General features: G+C 39.4%; 1 protein-coding gene across 1 annotated transcript in view; it reads right to left on the bottom strand.

Annotated features, from left to right (window-relative positions):
- Positions 1 to 23,581, bottom strand: part of cdh13 (cadherin 13, H-cadherin (heart)) — a 270,635-nt gene that overhangs the window by 47,938 nt on the left and 199,116 nt on the right. The window contains exons 11-12 of the mRNA XM_062421569.1: positions 10,092 to 10,274; positions 9,572 to 9,825 (exon numbers count right to left, since the gene is read on the bottom strand). Coding sequence (XP_062277553.1) covers positions 9,572 to 9,825; positions 10,092 to 10,274 — 437 coding nt within the window. The remainder of the gene's footprint in view (positions 1 to 9,571; positions 9,826 to 10,091; positions 10,275 to 23,581) is intronic.

The following is a 23,581-nucleotide window of genomic DNA, read 5'->3' as shown; positions in this document are numbered from 1 at the left end:
AAATCTTCAAATAATGACAGTCTACTTATATCATTAAAAACTTGTGAAAGTAAGTAGGTGAATTACTTCTGCCTGATTCCATCCCAACATTATATCCTACCCTGTCTGCTCTCTTCATATGTGTCACTGTCATCTGTCAGCTGTGCCCTGCATCCTCTTTACCCAGGGCTTTCAATAATGGCGTAACCAGACAGTGGATGGCCCCTCAGAGAAAAAATATCTGTAAAAGCTCAAATGTTGTGGCCGCTGGGACATTTTTATGTCACTGTTCCATCATATCGACTGATTTCATTCAGTTTTCCTACCTGTTTGGAAACGTTAGACATCATTTATTTATTGACCGTTGCTGTAAGGTTTCTCAATACAAACCAAAATGATGGTAAATATATAGTTTTACTAGAAAAATAAATGCACTCTGATTAAACAATAATAAAGATGGTACATGCTTTTAGTCTAAGTATCTTATTAACTTATGTATTGGTTTTAAATTATTTATAAAATAAACCTATGTCAAAAAATAGCTCTTAACTACAAACAAAATGAATCACTTGACTCAAATCATGTGAATGTACTGAATCAACTTGACATCTGGTTATCTCCACCTTCATTTTCATCTCCACTTTCATCCTGAGTGTGAGGCTGAGGCTCAGCCTACGTTCACCTCACGACACAGTTCTGTTCCTATGACAACATTGCCTGCTTTAGTGTGTGTTTACAATGTGTCCAAGTGATGGCTCTGCTGTAAAATTCACAATGTAAATAAAGATAATTCATCCATTAAGCCATAAACGCCTGTTAGCGTATTTGGAAAATGCAGTGCTTTAATAGTTGCTGAGCAACCATCAAGTTACTGCTACCAGTGTTTTCCAACGTCTTATGAGGATGCTGCCTGTCTGTGCAAAAACACTTTTTAAATGTGTTGTGTCATTTATTAATTTGATAATATTTGTCAAAGACTGAAGACGACTTGGCACGACACAATCTCTCACACACATTCATATAGGTCAGTGATATTCAATTAAAATTCACTGGGGTCCAATTTGTAAAAATGTCCTCAGGTGAAGGTCTGGAACATCATAATGTCTGTGTTATTTTTCAGTACTTCACTGCTGATTTGAGTGTGTGCGTTTGTTCTAAAGTGTTGTGCTTTGTCTCATAGTGGCGCTTAACATTGCTGCTTTTAATAATGGCCATTGTCTCAGAACATATGAGACATACAGGTCTTGAACTGGCTTCTTGAAGGATGAACATGTAGCTTTCTGTTCATTCTGGATTAAAAGCCCTACTTTTATTATCCACTTTCCTTTTCTTCAAGCACGCCATGTGAAATAGCTACCTCTCATCTGCCACCTCTCTGTCTCCGCTCTTTTCTCCGTGTGTATCTCACTATCAGTTGAGTCTCTCCGCATGTCCGAATGCACAGATTTGATTGGCTGATTAGCGCCACGTGAGAAGATTGGCTATGCACAGTGGTCTGTGAGTTTCAGAGGGCCGCTCCACTTTTACCGTAATAGCTGGAGAAGCTGCGCCCATTAAAATAGAAACGCTCGGACAAAATTTGCGGTCTGCGTATTAGTGACCTCTGATATAGAGCATGTGGGGGGGAGGGGGCATTTCTCTATCATCACACTCACATTGTTTTTCAAATCAGAGGCTGGTGGTCATAATGGTGAATGCATGGTGAGTTGCTAATTCAAAAAAAATTGTTAATTAAAACTATTTTATTACATCAAAAATGAATATAATAAAGTAGCCAGCTGGATTGAAATGAGTAGTTAGCTGTTTGGCTGGCAGCCGGTGCTTATGGAATGTTCTGTTTATCTCTCTTGCTCTTACTCTGTTGGTCATCCTGTGCAGACAGGAACAATTTCCAACAGACCTGAAGGTGATCACACTCTCTGACCCCTCTCAGGTCAGGCCTTTGTCACATTCGACACCCCTTCCTTCAAACAGGCTCTGTCGCCCCTGTACTCTGTCTGTCCATTGATCTGTCTCACTTTCTGTTCCCCCCATCTCTCCCCTTACCTTGGCTCCTCAAAGTTCCCTGGCCAGTTTTCATGCCTGACATTCAAACTCCCCATACCTCTTAACTTGAATATGACCAGAGTTGGAAGTGAGAGTAGACTCACTGAATAATGGATGACCCAACTGCGTGAGATTCTGTCTATTTTCAAAGCAAGGAGAATAAACAACTTAACTGTATTTCAGAGGAGGTGGAGAAGTCATAGTAGAGAGGTGGCTTAAGTCTGAAGACTTCTGAGCTTGGAATTAACTGGGAAGTGAGGTGCCATGTGACAATTTGAACACTGGATTTGGTTTTATTTTTGTACCTATTTACAGATTTTATTCCTGTTGCTCAGATTTCCAATCTAGCTGTTCAAAGCATTCTGTTTTATCTCTCTATAGCTGCTCCATATGGCAGAAATTCTTTGGAGATGTCTGGTTGGTTTCGACCTTTTATCTGATTTCAGAACAGTTCCAATATTTACTCTGATTACTTGAAAGATGCAAACCGCTAACCACACACACACTAGACAAGAACAAATATGAAGAAAAGAAATAAAAAAGAAAAGCACAATGTTATTGTCTCTCCAAGGCTCGTATTAACTCTGCACAAACAAAATACAACGCTGCACAGTGTACTCAAATACAGCTATGAGTTTTTAATTGAGGTCCTTTACTTTCTGTCTTTAACACAAGCCTCCTTTTCCAATCAAGCATCAATTACTTCAGTGTAAATAGTTACTCAGCAACCGATGAGAGTCTTATCACTGGAAATGAAACCTAATTAAATTAGCCAAACTTTCTTGATGACACTTCACATTTTTTGCTCCCCCTCTTCACAGCCTAGCGGATTATCACTGCAGCAGCATTAAGTTGAAGATAGAATTTGAAAAAGTCGACTTCCTGACAGAATTTCTCGACACATTTCATGGTACAAACCTACCCCGAAGTTCTAAACATTTCCTCAGTGTCAAGCGCCCACGCACCGAGCAAAACACTTCTGTTAGTCAGAGGTTTGCCAAACTTTTATCAACAGCGAGTCCAACTCTCTCCATCTCCCATGCACGCTGTCGTTGTCTTGGTTTGATGTAGCTTTATTCTTCAGCTCTCTAAAAAAAACGATTCTGCTCTATTACACCATCAAGAGGGCTGGAAAACTCAAGAAAAAGAAATATGAGACAAATCCCCCAGAGCCTAACACCTGGGCCTAATTACCCAATAGGATTAAAACAACTAGTTGCTGTAATTATGTCACTTGTATGTATATGAGTGAGAATGAGAGTAGGCACTATCTCAGTTTGACTGAAAGCAGTTTATATAGTCACATATGTGTATGTGTTTGTTTTACTGTTTTTTTTTTACTATTCTCATCACTGTGCAAAAATGAAGTTAATTAAGTCTTATATACTGTTCATATATTACACCCTAACAATTTTGACCCGGTCTAAGAATCCCCTCATAAGAAGTGTCTCATTTTTGGAGAAAAAACAGCTCCTATCACACAATATCATGTCCTATTTTACCTAAGACATGAAAATATAACATAGCAATAATGATGGAAATGTATTTTATGTAAAGTGAAAATGACAAGAACTTTATTGAACTGTGGGGTTTATTGTATAACCATTAGAGCCATCAGTCTTCACTGCTACATCATAAAAAGAAATCTTCATAACTACTATCTTATTACAACTATTAACTATTTATTTAACAAAAACACATGTCAATATATACGGCTCAAATTTGACCCAGAACAGCCTCAATGGAGAAAAAGTTGTAGCACCTATACAAAAGTATAACATTTAACAATATTTTCATTTTTGTGCATTTTGGTCCACTTTAGGAAAAGTCATCAAATTTCAGAATAAAAAACATTTGGGGTGTTTTTTTTTTTTTTTTTTTTTACAGCTGTAAAATGTGAAAAAGGGTAAAATTTGAGCCAAACAATATATAAGGGTTAACATTAAAAGTAATTTGCTTCAAGCATTGTTTTAATCAATGTTTTTTAACATTTCAAAAAACATCTATTGATAGTTGCATCGTGTGATTTATGTGAACGATAAATGCAACATTTCTTTTATCATTATGAACTAATTTCATCTCCTCCAGAAAATGTTCTCCCTCGCATCGTCAACATTATGAAAGAATGAAGAAGCGATGAGATCATTAAAGGCTGCTGCAGGAGCACTTGGGGCTCGTCAGGGCCTTGGACTAGTTCCAAGTGTTTGTTGTCGTCAAAGTGTAACGGATTTCATTTATTTATTTTCTGAAATGTTACCCCCTTGCAGGCAAATCATCTGTTTCTCAGCAACATTAAGAAAAGAAATAGGTAAAGGAAAGCAGTCTAATAACCTGGATAATGAGCTAGCCCTGGCTCTGCTTGGTTCTACTTGGCTGTGGGCGGAAAACCAGGCTAATGAGAATCCCAGCTTCATAGCTTTTTTGAAGATGATTCATGCAGCCTCCATCTTCAAATAGAACCAAAAACTGTTGTAATTTGAGTGATTAGACCTCCAGTTAACATTTCCATTAATGTTCATGGAGGTAGTGGGTTGTCCTAAGGCTTGATCTTAATTTCGTCATCTTGTTTAAAACGTCCTGTATGAAAACTGAAACTGCAGTGATGAATGCCTCATTATGTAATTTGGTTTATGGACATGGTGTCATTAAGTCCCACTCACAGAGACATTTGAGATTTTTGTTATTCACATTCTGGACATAGTTGTCTGTTTATTTTATAATCTGTTACATGACTGCCACATGTTGCTGTCATAATGTCATGATGGACCTTTTTTTTCACAGCAGATGTTTTAAACTGTATAGCAGGTTAATTACTGGTGTAACTAATTACATTAATGGTGGCTCCCCAGCCAGCATGTCCATGTGGGCCCCACAAGAGTTCAATTTGGACTGCAAATATGGGCTCCAAGTGGGTTCTGACTGGGTTTCAGGTGGGGCCCAACTTGGTGAAACCAATGTATGCCCATAAGGGGGTCTAAGTGGGATCAGATTGGACCTTAAATGGGGCCCATTTAGCCAGCCCATATGGGCTTCACATGTGGGGCCCATGTTTCTGAAACAATATGGGGCCTAGACAATTTGCCCTGTTTATGCCCATGCCGCTTAGCCCACTTACATCCCTTATGGGGCTCATACAGTCATCCCGCAAAATTTTCCTAGTTCAAGCTCATGCCCACTCAATAACCACGTAGCCCGCATTTAACTCATGTGGGGACCACAGATGGAAAGCGTCAATTTATCTTTAACCCTAAAGGAATAGTTCTACATTCCTTAGAACTACAAATACTACATCTTCTAAATCAATATATTCCCAAGAGTCAGACCAGTATGACTCTTACATCTTATGTGTCTCTGTTCATTATGTTACACCCAGAAGAGGGTTAGCTTAGCACAAACACTGGAAACAGAGGGAAACAGCTGGCCTGGCTCTTTTCAACAGCAACAAAATCCATATACCAGCACCCCTAAAGCAACTAATTAATGTTTTATTTGCTTGATTAATCCAAACCCATGCAAAAAACAACCTGTGTTTTCATTGTTCACTTTTCTCTTGTTATATGCAAAATATATGTCCCCAAAAAATGTTTTCTGTATATTTTTACAGTTGCCTATGACAATGTATTTGCTAAACAAACAATCTATGAGAAGGATTTGATTTAAATCCCTCTCATAGATTGCATTTTAATTGGAAATACATCACAATACTGAAGTTAAAGGCTGTGTTGCAGAATTTATGTGACTGAAGACCTGCAAGTATATAGAGCTCAGCTGGTGACACATAACCATCCCCTGTAATTTGGCAGTATCTAAAATACCCTTCCTGCAATGACACATTAAGTTAAAGCAGCATGGCAAATATTTTATTACACATCACCCACTGGTGTTTAATCCTGTCTGAATGGGAGTTTTTGTTTTGGTCAAAATGCTGTCCAGAAATGTCACACGTGGCAGATTTGCACAGGTTTAAGAACTCGGATGACTGCTGCAATTATTATGAATCACAGGAGGACCCCAGGTGACAACACTCTTTTGCAAATAGGGCTTAAGTGCTCAATGTAATGCAAAGGTTTAAAAAAATAAAAAAATAAAAAAATAAAATTGAGTTGCTTAAACACATTTAGCAGCTGGCTTTTTTGTGTTTTCTGGTTTCTCAACATTCTGTTTCTTGACAGAAAGGGCAAAGATCAGACTTTTATGTAACATACAAAACAGGCCTTTTTTATGTGTATTGTTCCTTCCACAATTAACACGTTTGTTGTAATTGGCGAACTGTAAGGAAATACTTTTATTCTCTCAAAAAAACACAAACAGCCTGTGTGTGTGTGTGTGTGTGTGTGTGTGTGTGAGTGCGTGTGTGTCTGGCACTGAATGCTGCTGACTCTGACCAGCGAGTCAGACCGATTGTGTTCCTTGTCAAATGCATTTGACCTACACATCCCAGGGGCAGACACAGTGAGACACACACACACACACACACACACACACACACACACACACACACACACACACACACACACACACACACACACACCTGCACAGTTATGCAGAGACAGACAGGAGAGCACAGAGAGGGTAAACAGATATCGTCCACTTTTTTTTTCTATTGTCATTTCATTCTGTGCACGCTCCCTTCCCTGTTTCCAACTCTCTGAGCGTCTGTCTTTCACAGTGTCCTCAACCTGTCTGCAGGTCACAGTTGTGACACCTCAAAGTCACTGTTACTGGTGAAATGTCAGAGAATGAAGTGACAACAAAAACAGGAGCTATGAAATAAATATAGATATGAATGTCAATATGACTGATGGATGAAGTTAGAAAGATGCAGATGTATGACTTGAGAGACAAACTTTTTTTAACCTCTTCTAAGCTGAGGGAGTCATATAGACGTTCAATAGCTGTGTTTCCATCTAATGTCAAACAAATTTTAAGCAAAGGATCACCAAAATAAAAGGAGAAAAAAAGTGATTTTCTATCAGTTGGTTTGAAGCGAATAAACTAGGCTACGCAAAGTGTAGTTTCATCAGAAGTTGGCAGTCTAGGCTATGTTACACATGACTGCAGTCACCTTGGCCATCTGCAAAAAAAAAAACAAAAGTGGAGAGACGCCTTTGGGAATTTGTTTCAGTTGGGGAAATTTTAATTGTTCTTTCATGTCAGTTAGTGTTGGCCATGTTTTCGTTTATTATGGGAATATCGGAAACAGCTGATCAGTTATGCAACTTTAATGTTTAATGTTCGCTTTATTAGAACATATTTGGCAATGGTGTTTCCATCTCACATTTAGTGCATTAACCCTTTTTTTGGGGGAGAAGGGAAATATCATCTTTTATTTTTTCTAATGTTTCTTTTATTTCTTTATTTTAATTTATTTGACCTAATATTGTTTTTCACTTTGTGTGTTGTTGTGATGCTGTTGTTGTTTCTAGTCACCATTGTAAATGAGGATTCTCCTCTGTGGTCTTTCGAGGTAAAATAATGGTTTTGCAAAATCAAGGATATTTTCTAAAAATCTTGCTGTTTCAATCAACTCTTTCTAATATAATACTTCAAAATGCACATAAAAATGTGTAGAAACGGCGAATGACATCATACCTATGAAACATATTCAGTCCTAACGTTTAAGTTTTAAAATTAAACAGTTGCTAACAATTAGCCAGACAATTATAATGTGTAACAAAGAAAGTTGTATTTGGCCAGAGGACCTTCTTCAGGACCTTCTTCCTGTCTTTATATTCTTGCTCCCGTTGCATGGAGTGAGTGTTTTAATGTTGCTTGTAGTAAAACATTTTGGTTCACTTGAAATTTTCTGTGTGAAAGAAACCTAACCAAGGGGGAAAACACGCCAAGTTTACCAACTCATCTGCTGATTCAGAGCAAACAAAATTAAATCGTCCTTAAGTTTTTTAATTACACTAGTGATGTGGCTCTGGAGATGGCAATGATGATCATTTGGTCATGGATTTCCATGAAAATTGGAAGACGTTCATGGTTCCCAATGAATGAGTCCTAATGACCTTGGTGATGACCTGACCTGTGTGGTTTTTAGTGAAATATCTCAACAACTATTTGATTGGACTGACATTTTGATACAGACAAATGATTCATCTAGAGCCATCATACACTTCGGTTTATGTCTATATGCCTACAAAACTAATGACATAACCATAACCCTCAGAAGTGTGGCATAGTTTAGCATTATAACATTAACATTAAACTACTGTAGTTTCTTCTTTCTTTCCTATCAGTCTTAAAATGTCCACAATTCAAATACGGTACAGACGTATGCATCAACCGTGACTTTTGATTATTTCTTTTTTCTTTCCATATTTTTCTTCCACTTCTGTTTGCTTGTGATGCACAAGTCAGTTAAGATGATTAGATCAACTTTAATGTGACCATTAATCAATGTTAATATAACTGTCAAGGTCAAATAAATGCTCTACGGTGGCCTAAGTGATAGCTTACGAAAACCCCAGAACAAAACAACGTAAGTGCTCCAGTATTTAGGTAACATGCTGGTATTACTGAGCAGAATTTGTATTCAAAGGCCATTTTTGTGCTCTCAGACATTTTTACATTTATATGGTTATGTGACCTGACTGGTGATCTTGGGGCTGCCACTTAACAAAGCTTTATGGGCACAGGTCCTGACTCCTACACAACATTCAGTGGAACAAACTCCACGTTATGTAGCATTTGATACTGACACAGTGACTACGTTTTACAGCGCACGAAGCAGCATCAATAATTTTAGCAGTAAAGTCACGATCTGGTGACTTTTATTTCCTTGGGTCATTATTATCCCGATGTGTTTACTTAAGACTATTTTTTTTTTTACATGATATACAGCTCCAAGGGTGGAAAAAGAGCTATCTAAATTGAGTATAAATTAGGCCTGAAAGCCAATAAAGGCAATGATGAGTTTTCCGTCCTGTAAAAGGAAGTGCAGCACTCGCTATGGGGCACCCTCTGGCAGCAAGAGGAATAATTTTTATTGTAGCACATAGTGAAACTAATAGCCTTCCTGTTATGATGATGGTAATATTTGAAAGAGAGCTTTTTCTGTAACAGATTTAAAGTTAATGAGCTGCCCCATTCTGTGACTTTTGAGTTGACTGGGGTGAATGCTTTCGCCTATGCCAGTAAATTGCAGATTGTCCGGGAGATATCTTTTATGTGTTTACACAACATGAACAAATATAACACCCTGAAAGAACATTGGAGTCAGGGAATTCAGCAGTGGAGATGTGCATTTGATGAGGAGGTTCAACAAAAATGGTAAAAAGAAGAGCGATGAGAGCAGGAACATAATGATCTGGAGTGAGAATGATGCAAATTTCACTGATGTAACAGGATTGCACTTGTATAAAAGTGCTGCTCGAAGTGTCCCATTAACACAATACTTGATTGCATAGCATGTTGACTACTGAGTACTCAGCCGCAAGCCACACCAGATGACGTTGACATCACACAACACAGACAAGTTCAATCTCATTCGTTTTCTCTTACATGCGAGACATAGACAGTTTTGCTGAAAGCCTCTTACCTGATGCTCTGTATCTGTAATATATCTGGATCTGTAGCATTAAGTGAGGCCACAAAGCTGCCCACGGGAATGTTCTCCATCCTGGTGACTGTCAGGGGGTCAGGGAAGAAGACGGGACCCTCATTAAAGTCCAGGACTGTGACTTGAACAGTGGCTGTAGAGCTTGGGCCGTAGCCAACATCAGGAACTAGTGGGTCCTCATTCTCTACTTTGATGTATAGCTTGTGGGACGCTGTGGCTTCATAGTCCAGAGGCTGAACGGAGGAAGGTAGAAAGAATATATGAATGGAGAAATGAGCAGGAGAAGGATAAGAATTAAAATGAGAGAAGCGATAGCAGGGGCATGTAAAGATGGAGGGGAAAGGAACAGAAAATGGAGATTATGCAAACTATATATTGCATTGGATATAGTGCACAGCTCATGCTAAAACACATATTATTCATTGCACAACATTTACATTATGCAATCTGATTACGTCATCTACTGCAGTGTATGAATGCACAATTTCATATGCTTTACCTTGACAACGGAGAGCATTCCCTCATTGTTGTCTGGGTTAGTTTGGATCTCAAAGCTCTGCGTAGGATCTCCATTGATTATAGAGTAGATTGCTCTCCATGCCCCTGTGGCTGGGTCGTCTCTATCGTCTACTGTCAGGTTGACCACCACACCTGTCATGCCCTCATGCACGTGGGCCTCGAACTGTCGGGAGACAAACAGACAAGGCAAATCACTGTTAGTAGGAAAGAACGACAGTAGATACCTGGTTCTGGAGATACAGGGTCATTTAAGGGTAATTAATTGGCTTTCATGGCAAATATTGTGCGGTCAAATATAAAAAAGCTTCATTACACCAGTTCGAAAAATATATAAGGTTGAATAAAGTTATAATAACATGTGGCACCCCTCTACTGGTTTGGAAAGGGAACCGTAGAGGGTCAAGGAGATGTTCAATCCTGCCGAATGGTTCTTTTTTCAGCGCCATTCAACCTAAGAACAATGACATAACTGCAACTCTCGTGAATTCATGTAAGGCTCCTGTGTGTGATCACGTTACATTCACTAGCCAATCAATGCACAACAGAACCTGTAATCAGAGAGAAGATACGCACATATACAATATGAAACGTGTGAACTGCCTTACACTATATAACATATATAATCCTAACCCTAATTAAGCAGCACAGTGGATCAATATACAGTTGCTAATGTTGTCAGGGCCAGGGCTTGTGATAGTCTTCACAGGACTAATATACACATGCATGCATGCACACAGCGCATATGAAAGAAGAAACACAACTCACAGTGCATCTCATTCATTTTTCAGTATCAATCAATCCCCAACTTTCTGCTTATTATTGGCAGTGGGCCTCAATCCGATTCTTATCGATGCATTCTGCCAGCAGGACTCTTACTAAAAAGAACATTGTGAACAGGGGTAGCATTGCCGGCAAAGGCAGAATTCCGATTCTTTGTGTGTGTGTGTGTGTGTGTGTGTGTGTGTGTGTGTGTGTGCGTCAGGACATCAGGACCATTATGGTGTCAGAGCTTACAGTGTAATCTTTCAGACACAGAACACTCTGTTTAAGGAAAGCGCTGGTCCAGCCTAGATTACTACATCTCCTGTCAGCCCACGGTATTGTTGTTTCACAGATTACCCTCTTACCTCCTTACGCTGCCTGGCTCCATGCATTTATCTGAAGGGAGACAAACATTGATTTCTTCTCTTTCCTTTCTTTCATCCCTTTTTTATTCATCCAAAGCTTGTTTCAAAAACACTTTGAACCATTCACAGTCATTTAGGACGCAGATGATAGAAACACAATGCCCTTTAAAGAAGGAGGTTGTGTTTGTACCAACATGTGCATTGTTGGTCTTTTTGTCCTGCAAGCCTGTCGCAGTCTGGTACAAAAGCATCATGGAAAATTAGCAGGGCCATGTAAAGGCAGGCTGTTGGAAACATAAAAAAGCCTGATGCTCATTTAAAAAAGAGAGAGAGAGTGAGAAGAAAAAACAGACACATATGTGTTGGAATTTGAATTGAAAGAGAAACTGCATTAACTTTAGTGAACAACCTTGGACTGATGAAAGCAGTTTTGCAAATATTACCTACATGCCACCACTGCACACACCCAAAGACACAAGCACTGTGATCAATAACAAATGCATGCCATTCCCATGCTTATCATTCTCCTCTGGACTTCAAACTACAGATAAGACACACAAAATTGCAACATTTGCAAGCTCTCTCTCTCTCTCTGTCTGTCCCTCTGTCACAGACACACAGACACAGACACAGACACAGACACACACACACACACACACACACACACACACACACACACACACACACACACACACACACACACACACACACACACACACACACACACACACACACACACACACACACACACACACACACACACACACACACACACAACAGCCGGTTAGATTGGGTTTAATCATGTGGGGCAGTCATGGGGCTGGAGGAAACACTGTATTCTGTGTGATGTGGCCACTGGGCCCCTGCCCTGCCACTGATAAGGCCTCAATTCCACCTAGAGCACAAAGCAACCAGTCACCTGAAAGACTGGAAGGTAATGACTAACTACTGGACAGAGCTACTGGCCTGAAATGACTTACACAAATTAAGTAGGGGGAGGCAAGGGTGGGAGGAGGAGGGTGGAGGGGGTGGCCAAAGAGGAGGAGAAAAAAAAGGGTCTGCCTTCAAGTTCACTTTCATCCGTGTGTGTGTGTGTGTGTGCGTGCATGTGTAAGTATATGTGCCTGTTTGCTGTTTACTACCTCAGACTCCTAGCCCAGACAGAGTGCCACTTACAGAAAAGGCTCTTGCTTGCTGCACTCCCAGAAAAAAAATGACCACATGACCGGGGCAGCACTGGCCAAGAGCTAATAAATACACACATCTTGTCTGCAGCCTGGGGTCTTAAGGACGTATGTCAACACAAACCATCATTCATATATGTACTTTCAGATCACAAACACACACACACACAACTGTATAACACACAGATACCACACATAGATATATAGATATATAGATAGATGGTGTTTGCAGTGGCCATAAATCACAAAAACCATGTACTTCAAACATTAAAAATTCCAAGGAGTGAAACCACAGTGTGGCATTGATTTTCTGTTTCCCATCTCTTTTTATGCCTGACTTTTTCAATAATCCGTCCCATAAATCTTCAAGGTAATGTCATGCTCCAAAAAGATAATTGCATGATAGCCATTTGAGGCAAGCAACCTAAAAAGAAAAAAATAAATAAATGGATAATGTCAAGTTTCAGTGCTGTCATTTTGATTGTACCTATGATTGTGACATTGGCTTATGTCTTTTTGGGGTTTTTTAACAGTATGTAACATGTCATGTGTGGACTAGTGGGACTTCTCTCCACGTGCCATGTGAAAATGCTATAGAAACATGGTGTTACAGCTTAGTCTGCATATCCATAAACATTTAATGTAGTTTATTACTTAAAGGAATAGTGGGTTTTTTTCATGTTTTAGTGTATTTACTTCAAATCCTGCACATCAATGTAAATTAGAACATTTTCATTTGCCGCAGTTCCAAACATCCATTGGTTTCTATTCATTTCCAACACAAAGATCTATTAGTGCTTGAAACTTGCTCGAGTTGGGTAATCCATCACATAGCACTGAACAAGTCACCAATCAATTCTGCATACTTAATGTCAAATGTACTGTGCATTATTGTTATGAGGTAGCGGGGTGCAGACCACTAAGACCATTCTGCACCTAAACTGCTTTACCACATAACAATAATTTGACACGGCCAAAAATAATTTGCAGACTTGATGTTCACTGTGATAGATTGCACAGCTCAAGTGAGTTTCAATAGTTGGCTAATTGATTTTCATTCTGTCTGAAAATGAATTGAAACCAGAGGCTGCCTGGAACAGCAGGACAAATCTATAATTGAATGGCATTAATTTAAAAGTGGTCAGCAAATATATAAAGTATATGTATGATCTGTAGCTAAAGAGCTGAACCTTGAAAACACATTGCTATGGCCTTTTAAATGAGCATGGCTGAATACATTCTGAATAATGTATCACAGCTGACCCTTGTAACACTGTCCTACCCTTGTAATTTAAACATTCCCTCCACATTAAATCATATTTGTCTCTTCACTGGTGAAATCGTTAAAGCCTGCATATGACACCGCCAGTCAGTTTATGTAACGGTGAGTCTGCCCACGCACATTCTCACCTCTCATTGACAATGAATAACTCACAGGTGTTGGTTGCTGACTGTGTAAACAGGTCGTAATGAGGACAGTGAAGTCTCAGAATCAGAATCAGAAATACTCTATTGATACCCGAGGGGAAATTGGGTCACGTCGGGTCATGTCCACTGCTACAAGATGACTTTTAATGAGAAACAGATAAACAAACCCAAGAACATAATCTGGCCTCCAGAGCACTTTATTTTACAGTGCAGTGATTGCCAGGTATTTACTGGGAATTTCAGTGCAGTACTGTGGGATAGTACTGTGGGATAACATAAATTTGGTACAGTAATTATCATGGAATTTTCAGTCATTACATAGACAAATCCATAGTTGCTTCCAATACATGTCAATTTACTATGCAGTGGGAGAGCAGGTTCTACTGCAGTTTTAGCATTTACAACAATAGGTGGACCACAGTCCGGATCCAGAACCAGATGCCGTCCTATCTGGACCCTGATTCTAATCAGCCAATCATATCTGTGCATTCGGACATGTGGAGAGACAGAGAGGTGGCAGATTGGACAATGAAAGTAGGGCTTTTAATCCAGAATGAACAGAGAGCTACATGTTCATCCTTCCAGAAGCCAGTTTTAAGACCTGTATGTCTCATATGTTCTGAGACAGTGGTCATTATTAAAAGCAGCAATGTTAAGCGCCACTATGAGACAAAGCAGAAACACTTCTGAACAAACATACACACTCAAATCAGCAGTGAGGTACTGAAAAATAACACAGACATTATGATGTTACGGACCTTTACTTGAGGAAATCTTCACAAATTGGACCCCAGTGAATTTTAATTGAGTACCCCTGATTTACAAGGTCTAGGATGACAATCTCTATTGGTTGTTCCACCACTTAAACACATCAACAACTATTAGATGGATGCCATTTTCTACAGATAGTTATGGTCCCCAGAAGAGGACAATTACAAACTTTGCTGATCCCCTGACTTTCTCTAGTGTCTCCATGAGGCTGACTGTTTGGTTCCAGCAGGTAGAAGTTTTTAATTACCCAGTGAAATACCTCAACATCTACTTAACGGATTGGCATATTTTTTTAATAGACATTCATGGTTCAATATGATGCATCCTAATGGCTCATGTGACCCCCTAGTGCCACCATGAGGTTGTGAACGAGTGAAATGTGACAATTTTTGGAGCGATTGCCCTGAAATTTGATACATAAACTGCATCAATTAATGACATTTTACTAACTGTGGCCATCTTTTAACATTTCACCTAGCGCCATCATCAGGTTCAAATTTCACTTTGTCCAAATACCTACATATCCAACACCATTCCCATCACTCTATACGTATAAGTAGTTAATTGGTGGTAGTAATAAGAAAATTGCTGGCTGTAGAACAAAATTCATAGTTTGTATGATCCATTTAATCCACTGGAACTTTGCAGTATTGGCATCAGCATCAGCATTTACAAGATCAGTGAAGTACCATATGGTGCTGGAGGGTGGACAGTGAGTGAGAATGACTCAAGTCAGGACCCAAACTAGCAAACACCTGCGAGCAAAAGCAAAACAGCTGCTTGATTTCAAAAAAAAAAAAAAGCACATCATAATTCCACAAAACTTTTGTTTGAACATAACATTAAATGTATCTTCTTTTTTCTTTTTTTTTAATGGAATACTGAAATTCTGGCCAAGAGCCAGAGAAAGAGATGTGAAGCCTTGAGTTAAGTACACACATCTGTCAGCTTTACCGAGTAACACTAAATGCTCTTTGCCTCATTAACACTACTATGGAAATTGTCTCCTATTTATTATACAGGCTTTTAATTTGCCCTTCATTGCCAGCTGGCATTGTTTGCATGTTACAAACCAGTGACTCAGACCTTTTTTTCCTTCAAGCTTGGTGTGCTTTAATATAAATGAATAGAGACAAAGAGTTTAAAAAAAGAAAGAAAGAGAAAGAAGTGAGTGTGATACTGGCTTTTAAAAACCACCATATTTATCAAAATGACTTTTCCATCTTGTCCTCCCTCTCACGGATATACACAAATAAACAGAGACACATGCACACAATTAGAATTAAGTAAACAAACATATGCTTGCCGTATTCCTACAGATAGGACACAGCGTCATACACACGCCAGCACACACACAAAGAGGTGGAGGGAGGGAGATCAACTTATTTCATTCCTGGATGTCTGTCACAATGTGTTATGAATACAGATGGCAGTCGGGGGCCGCACTGACAGGCAGCCAGACAGACAGTTGAGCAGCTGTTCATTTGTCCTAATGGAAAGTACTTTGTGACACGTCCCCGCTGCCCCAAAGATTTTCACTGACAGGGAACACACATAACAGCAGCCCATCACATTAAACCTCCCGAGACAAGACTATTTTGCCTCTGAGCAACATTTGCTCTATAGCCACATCACAGCAGGGAGGCGCTGCAACAGAATCATTATGATGCGTGTCTTCCTCAGCGTATTAGTTACTTTCACACCATTTCTATCTCTTTGTATGTTTGTTCCTTTTTTTCCCTTAACTGTCTCCAAGTCCATCTCTTCTTTCTCGCTACATTTCCGATCCTCTCAGGACTAAAATGACCTTTAACATGCATCTAACAACAGGTTTAAAAGTCTGGATGATGGAGCCTTGTAGTCATTTTGCAAGGTTGGGCCCTTGTGTATACTAATACTGATGTAGAAGTCATGGAGGTAGAAGTCAAATTTAGAAAGCCATCTCTCTCAGTTAAACAGGAATCATGTACATTTTCAAGCAGCCACTTGTCTTTCTTTTATCTGCCTTCAAAAGCAGCTTAACTCACCGCAGAACGAGGTGTAGAAAGACCGAAGATCTGCATAAAAAAAAAGGCACCGTTTTCATTGTAGCACCGTGAAGCTGAAATGAAACCATGTGCACGTGATCGCTCATCTTCCCACACAATCCTATACACAGTGTCTGTGTATAGGATTGGCACCTCACCTCTCTGTCTAACCCCCCACTCGCTTTTTTACTCCACTCCCATCTTTAATCCTGCATACAGTAAGTGTGCCTGGGGAGTTAATGAGCTTACCTGTGTCTTTATTAAATTTGAACAGCTTCCGCTCAGGCAGTTTCCAAAGATACATTTTCGATGAATCTGACATTCAGCAAAGCAGCTTTTCTACCTTTACAGAAGATGACAGCCCATATATTTTGTCGGTGCGTCTGAGATTTTGTTATTTAAAAAAAAAATAAAAAATTAGAAATAGAGGCACACAGCATATTAAATAACTGTGCTTGAAAACACTGACAGCCATTCAAGCGTTACAGCTAATGCATTACATTGGACAGTCAATCTCCAGTGGCCACATTAGATACGTCTGCCTCAGAAAATGTTGAAACTCCCTGAAACTGACAATCTGACAGTCCGCACTCATTTTCTGCAGTGTGCTCCCCAATGAAAATCAATTCTTGAAGATGGAAATCTTTATAACTCCTAACCTTTTCAAATTTAAATCTGCACAAAGCTGGTGATCAATGTTCAAAGAGATATGTAATGAACACCTGTGTAAGAATAAAAATAAATCTAAAATAGCCAACAAACTTGTAACTCCTTGCACTCTACTCTATCTTTTTTTTTCATAAGCACACACACACACACACACACACACACACACACACACACACACACACACACACACACACACACACACACACACACACACACACACACACACACACACACACACACACACACACACACACACACACACACACACACACACACACAAACACACACACACACAAAGAGCCTGAAGAGTTTACCTTATTGAATACATTATTTGAATACATGTTTACTTATTTACTGTAACTTGGCTGAAGTTCAACTTGTATCATAAACTGGTAATTTACCTTTTTAAAATAAACCTGAGAAAATTGATGTATGATACACCTGTTACTCTGTTAAAACCAACTCTCTGCAATTTTCAAACCTCACCCAAGAGTCTGTGCTTCTTTCAGTTTGTTCATTTGGGCGATGCAACTCAAGAGTTTCATGACAGAAACACAGCAAATGGCAAACTTATCTTTAAATCATCTCAGAATTTCTACCTGTATTTTATTTCAATCAGCTCCTGATGTTCTGGATAAATCTTTCACTCTGACATTTGAGCTTCAGGCCGAGAGAGCCTGAAGCTCACCTGTGTGTGTGTCTCTGTGCTGCTAGAAGGAATTTTGTAATAACATGTTCATGGGTGCTGCATCCAAAAAATAATGTTTGGACAAGCTGTATTTACCTCATGAATAATGTTCATGTCATGAATAATATACAATGATAACTCGGCATTACAGAACATCTAACGCCTACAATTTAAATATAATATCAATTGATGTTAGTTTTGTCCAGTGGAGATGTTTTCAATTTTATCACGTTTGAAATGTTTTAACTATAAATACTAAACAGTTTAGTATTTATTTATTTAGAAATTCAACACTGTTTATCACAGACTCCACTACTGTCAGGATGCAGCTAGTCAGTCCCTCCAGGATTTTGCAGTTTTTTGTGATTATTGAGGCAAAAATGCCAGATTTTGCAGTGGCTGACGCACCAAAAGCATAACAATACCCTATCAGAACCGAGTCAACCTCAACCCCCACCCAGGAATTTTTCGGGGCCGCATGGAGTACATACCCCGAGGCAGGGACTCGTTTTGCCCCTTTACAAGTTCCAGGAGATTGTCCTTCAGGGGCGGTTCCTGCTATGGAGGCCTTATAAAATGACCCGAACTTCCTGCAGTGGAAACGGCCCTATAGCTTAGCAGTTATCTGTGGTTACTAGAATATACTGCTATCTTTTCACTGATTCATTCAATATTTCAGGCTGATGCAAATCCTGATTTTCCCGATGTTCTTCTTCAGAACGGGCACCATCGGCGCACACCAGTAAGCAGGCCTGATCATCCGCTTGATGACACCATTATTCTCCAATTCTTTACAGTTCATTCTTATTTTTCCTGCAGCATTGGGGAAGAACACCCAGCATGCCGTGTGCACTCCATATTTTCAAAGGTTCAGTTTTGAGTGTCTCTCTCCGTAGGCCTGTTGATATCCACTGGTGTGATGTGTCACTTCATCTACTCTCCTCAACAGGCTCATTCTCACTATTCACTTGTCTTGTCCACATTACACACTGAGCCCAGGAAATAAGATGGCTGGTCTGCCTGCTCTGTGACCTCCTTCACTGATTATGCTGTTGTGGCACACTGTGGCCCAATGTCCCGTTTTACGACAGAAACGGCATGTTGCTTTTACCGAGTATTTTTCATCTTTTCTGTGTTGTGTTTTTCCACATTTTCTTTCATTTCTCCTTCATTTCCTGTGCTTCTGCTCGCCTTGTGGTTTCCAGGTTTTGTTGTATTTGTATGCAACCTCTTGCACTGTTGCCACTGTCTCTCCCTGCATGTTTACTTGTGTGGCAAACTCCTGTAATTGTCTGTCGGTCTGTATTGTTTCCACCAGTGTTTGGTTAGTCATTAGCTTTGCCCAGTATCCCGACAGCAATACGGTCTGGGATATATTCATCCCTGGTTGCACCAAATTCACAGGGCTCGGACAGTTCATGCTGGACTCTAATGAAACACTGCTTTCTCCCCTGGCTGCTGCAGTCACTGGTGAGAACATGCTCATGGTGGATAATATTCCTCCTTAGGAAAAAAGTGCTCATCGACGTGACTGTTGCATGATATACCCTATCCGGCCACTTCATTAGGTACACCTGTTCAATCTATTGCAATCCAATAAAACAGTTCTGCTATAAATCCTACATTAACAAAGCTTATGATTTAATATAATTTAACAAGGGTATCAGAAATGCTTCAGCAAGAGACCCTTTTTTAACCCTCACATATTGTTCATATTCTACACCCTCGCAGTATGTACTGGGTCAATTTTGACCTGGTCTAAGAATCCCCTCATTAAAAGTGTCTATACCAAATTTTGAACCACAGATGTGTTTAGAAAGCATCAATAGTCAATCTGACTGATCAATAAATGTGTGATTAAGCCTTGATGAATGTTTCAGAGAGCAGAGAGTGTATTTTTTAGCTTTTACACCACTCATTTATGGAGAAAAAACAGCTACTATTACACAATATCATGTCCTATTTTACCTAAGACATGAAAATATAACATAGCAATAATGATGTAAATTTTTTTTTATGTAAAGTGAAAATGACAATAACTTTATGGAACTGTGGGGTTTATTGTATAATGCTCTAATGGTTATACAATAAACCTGGTCATAAATAAAATCAGTCTTCACTGCTACATCATAAAAAGAAATCCTCATAACTACTATCTTATTAAAACGATTAACTATTTATTTAACTAAAAGACATGTCAATAGATACGCGTCAAGGTCAACAGAGCAGATCGCACCAGACAGGAAGTCAGACACAGAATCAGCATAAAACTTCCAGTCAACTGTCACAATAAAACAACCCGTACAGACTCCTGATCATATTTCAGCAACACAAATAAAACACATGATAAAGACACCATTCATCTAGATAGCCTACTGACCCACGATAGAAGCACAAAAATCTAAGAAAATGCCCAATCAACAACATTTGAGCAAGTTAACAAAAGTAGCTGTGCCGCTACTACAGCAATTACGGTAGCCTAAAGGTGCTTGTTCTGATTTGATTGGGCTGCCATAATTACTGTATTAACAATGCAACTTAATTTAAAAGGCAGATTGCTCTCCCAGAGCGTAGCCCCTCCTGGTGGAAATCCCGGGTAAGGGTGTAAATCTTAAAATTCTTTATCTAGAGGACAACTGACCAACCAACTTAAATCTCAAATTGCAAAAGTTTCAAGGACATAGCTCACCAGACCTTAGTCTGACCTGATCCATTTGTCTATGTCAAACACACACACACACAAACACACACACACACACAAATGTATGTTATCCTTTATACAGGCATCTAACCTGACATATAGCGCACAAATCCTTTCCTATTGGTTCTTCTTTGTGACAGAGATTTCTGGCCAACGGCTCCACCGTATCACCCCGGGTAAGCGCTCTGTGTATCTCTGAGCTAGTGAAGCAATCATGCAAGGCCCGGACTAATCCGTGACACCCGTTAGCCATCCCCCAAGACAGACCGGCACTGACAGGGCCCTGCTGCCCCATGCCTGGTGCTACACCCATCACCGCTAACGTCTTTATCATTGGGACAGATGGATTGCAGGCAAGCATATTCTCCTGGTCATCATAGAGGAGAGTGGGAAGCCGAAAAGAGAGATAGAGAGAGATAGAGAGAGAGAGAGATAGAGAGAGAGAGGGGAGAGAGAGGGGAGAGGTGGGAGCAGACAGAAAGACAGACGGGCACAGAGAAAGAGCGCGAAATTGAGTGAGGGGGGAAAAAAATACAGAGACTGGCTGTCAGGGAGTTTGAGTGACAGGAATGATAAGGTCCATCATGGTCTTGTTATGAGGAGCAGGGGGAAATAGGCCCAGTCTGACATGGTGTGGAATTAGCTGAGCCAGAGCGGAGATGAGACGAGAAGAGCGAGCGCTACTGAGTAAAGAGAATGCAGGTGGAATCAGGATGTCGGCGGGAAGAAAGAATGAAATGGTAGAGAAAGCAAAGAGCTGTGAAGGGCAAAAAGGTGGTGGTGGGTGAAGACACGTGTATGCCAGCGTCTAGTCTAATACCAGCATTAAAACATTGTCTACAATATTTCCCTGGTACAGCGTAATATCAAATTCCACACTGCACAAAAATCCCAGAGACAGTGCACCTAAGTCTAAAGGTAAACACATGGAGATAATACAACCCAAGCTGCGATTGGTAGATACGATCCATCAGAGGAAATATCCATCTTCGTTAGCATACATATCTAACCTTTCAGTTGACAGAACCACCAAGGGATTCTATATCTTTTTTTTTTCTTGTTTCCCCTCCTCATAAAAACAGGATTAGACCCTTGCTATAAAATTAATCAAGTCAGAGCCAAATCCCCTACAGAAGGAGCAACGGTAAAAAAATGTAATACATTTCCTACGGAGAAAAGGACACCTTAACTTATGATTTAAAAAATGGAAGATAGATTACGCTGAATCATCCATCCTTAAAATGTACTTACTAAGGGGGAAAGAAATGACAGTTTGGCACACTCTGCAGCTAATTCTTACATCTTCCATGAAAGGTTTTTGAGCGTGTACTCAATATACTGTGTTCATATTTCAATATTGCATAAGGGATTAGCAGTGCAGGTCCATACTGCAACATTTAGCATCAGTCTTTAGCTTCTTCTGAAGAGTTGCTTTCAAGTCAGAGTGAAATTGATTTTTTTTTTTTTTTAAGTGAAAATGTATGCTTTATGCATTTTTCTGCCGTGACATCTGCCCCTACATTAGTGTTCATCAAGGGAACATGAATATATGGTTCAGATTGAGGGTACTGATAATTTGATTGGCCCAATATCTGCATGGATGAACAGTGAAAATAGTTTGTGATATTGTTAATCAGCATGGATGCCTTTCTTAGCCATTGTTCATCATCATATCTACGATTTGAGCACTCCCTATGTAACATTGTGACTTGAATAGATTTGAATCATTGTGGTACAGTAATGGTGTGTGCACTACACACTTCCTGCTGATGTTACAGGACTACCTATTCCTGTGAATTTTGATAGCCTGGCTGTTTCTTGCCACCATATCTGAACCCGTGAAAGAGAGACAGCTAATGATAGTTCCATGCCCACCTTTCAATTCAGACATAGAAAATAAGAAAATGGCCACAAGCCATGGAAACTGAGAGAGAGAGAAAGAGAGAGAAAGAGAGGGAGAGGGATGGATGGAGCATCAGCAGCTCAGAGTGGAGCAGGGGAAGATGGAGATGCGTTAATATGGAAGCTAATAACCAGGGTTGAGAAGGTTACTTTAGAAATTTAGTAGGTTACAGATTACTAGTCACCTTATTTAAAATGTAATAAGTAATGTAACTATTTCACATACTTAGTCAAAGTAATCTAACTTACATTTGATTACTATTTGATTATTTTTCTCATTACCCAATGAATTTAAGTTCAGCTATTTTTCATGGATATTGACATGATTTATAAGAGAGATCATTTCTTATAAAGCAAGATTTATCTCTCATTTGAAAATGTATTCATTAGTTCATATAGATTTCGGAATATACAGTAAAACAAAGATATTTGATGAAAAAAGTCAAAAGTCTGGCATGAGCTAAATTGGTACTGTGACACCATTTAAGCCCATGTTTGCTCCAAATAAGGTCACATCATGATTTACTTACTAAATATAAAACATATTGATATTGAAAACAGCATATGTATTCAGTAACATGTTAAATATTAAAAAATGAGGAAAAAACCCTGCTGAATAAAATCTTAAAAGTCTGACAACCTCAGTATGGGCCTAACCCCAACACTGCTAATAAGTATGTAGCACATCCATATATGTAGTATGTCTAAATGTAGTGTAGTGATTGTATAGTTCATTGACAGTCAAATTCAAACCAAATTCCCCATACACTATTTGTTTGCGAATGTTATACAAACTTATATTTAATGCATGCTTCTTTCCCGCCACTACAACCACCCTTTGGCTCTTGTAAATCCCATTTGCACTCTGTTTATGCCTTCTTTTCAGAGGCTGACAATTTACCACACAAAACTGACAGTCACACATTATATGACCTTAGTAAATACAGCAGAGCACATATACAACTTCTGTTAA

The sequence above is a fragment of the Scomber scombrus genome, chromosome 6, assembly GCF_963691925.1.
Source record: "Scomber scombrus chromosome 6, fScoSco1.1, whole genome shotgun sequence".
NCBI lineage: Eukaryota > Metazoa > Chordata > Actinopteri > Scombriformes > Scombridae > Scomber > Scomber scombrus.
Note: the sequence above shows the minus strand (reverse complement) of the source record. Positions and strands in the feature narration are given on the sequence as shown.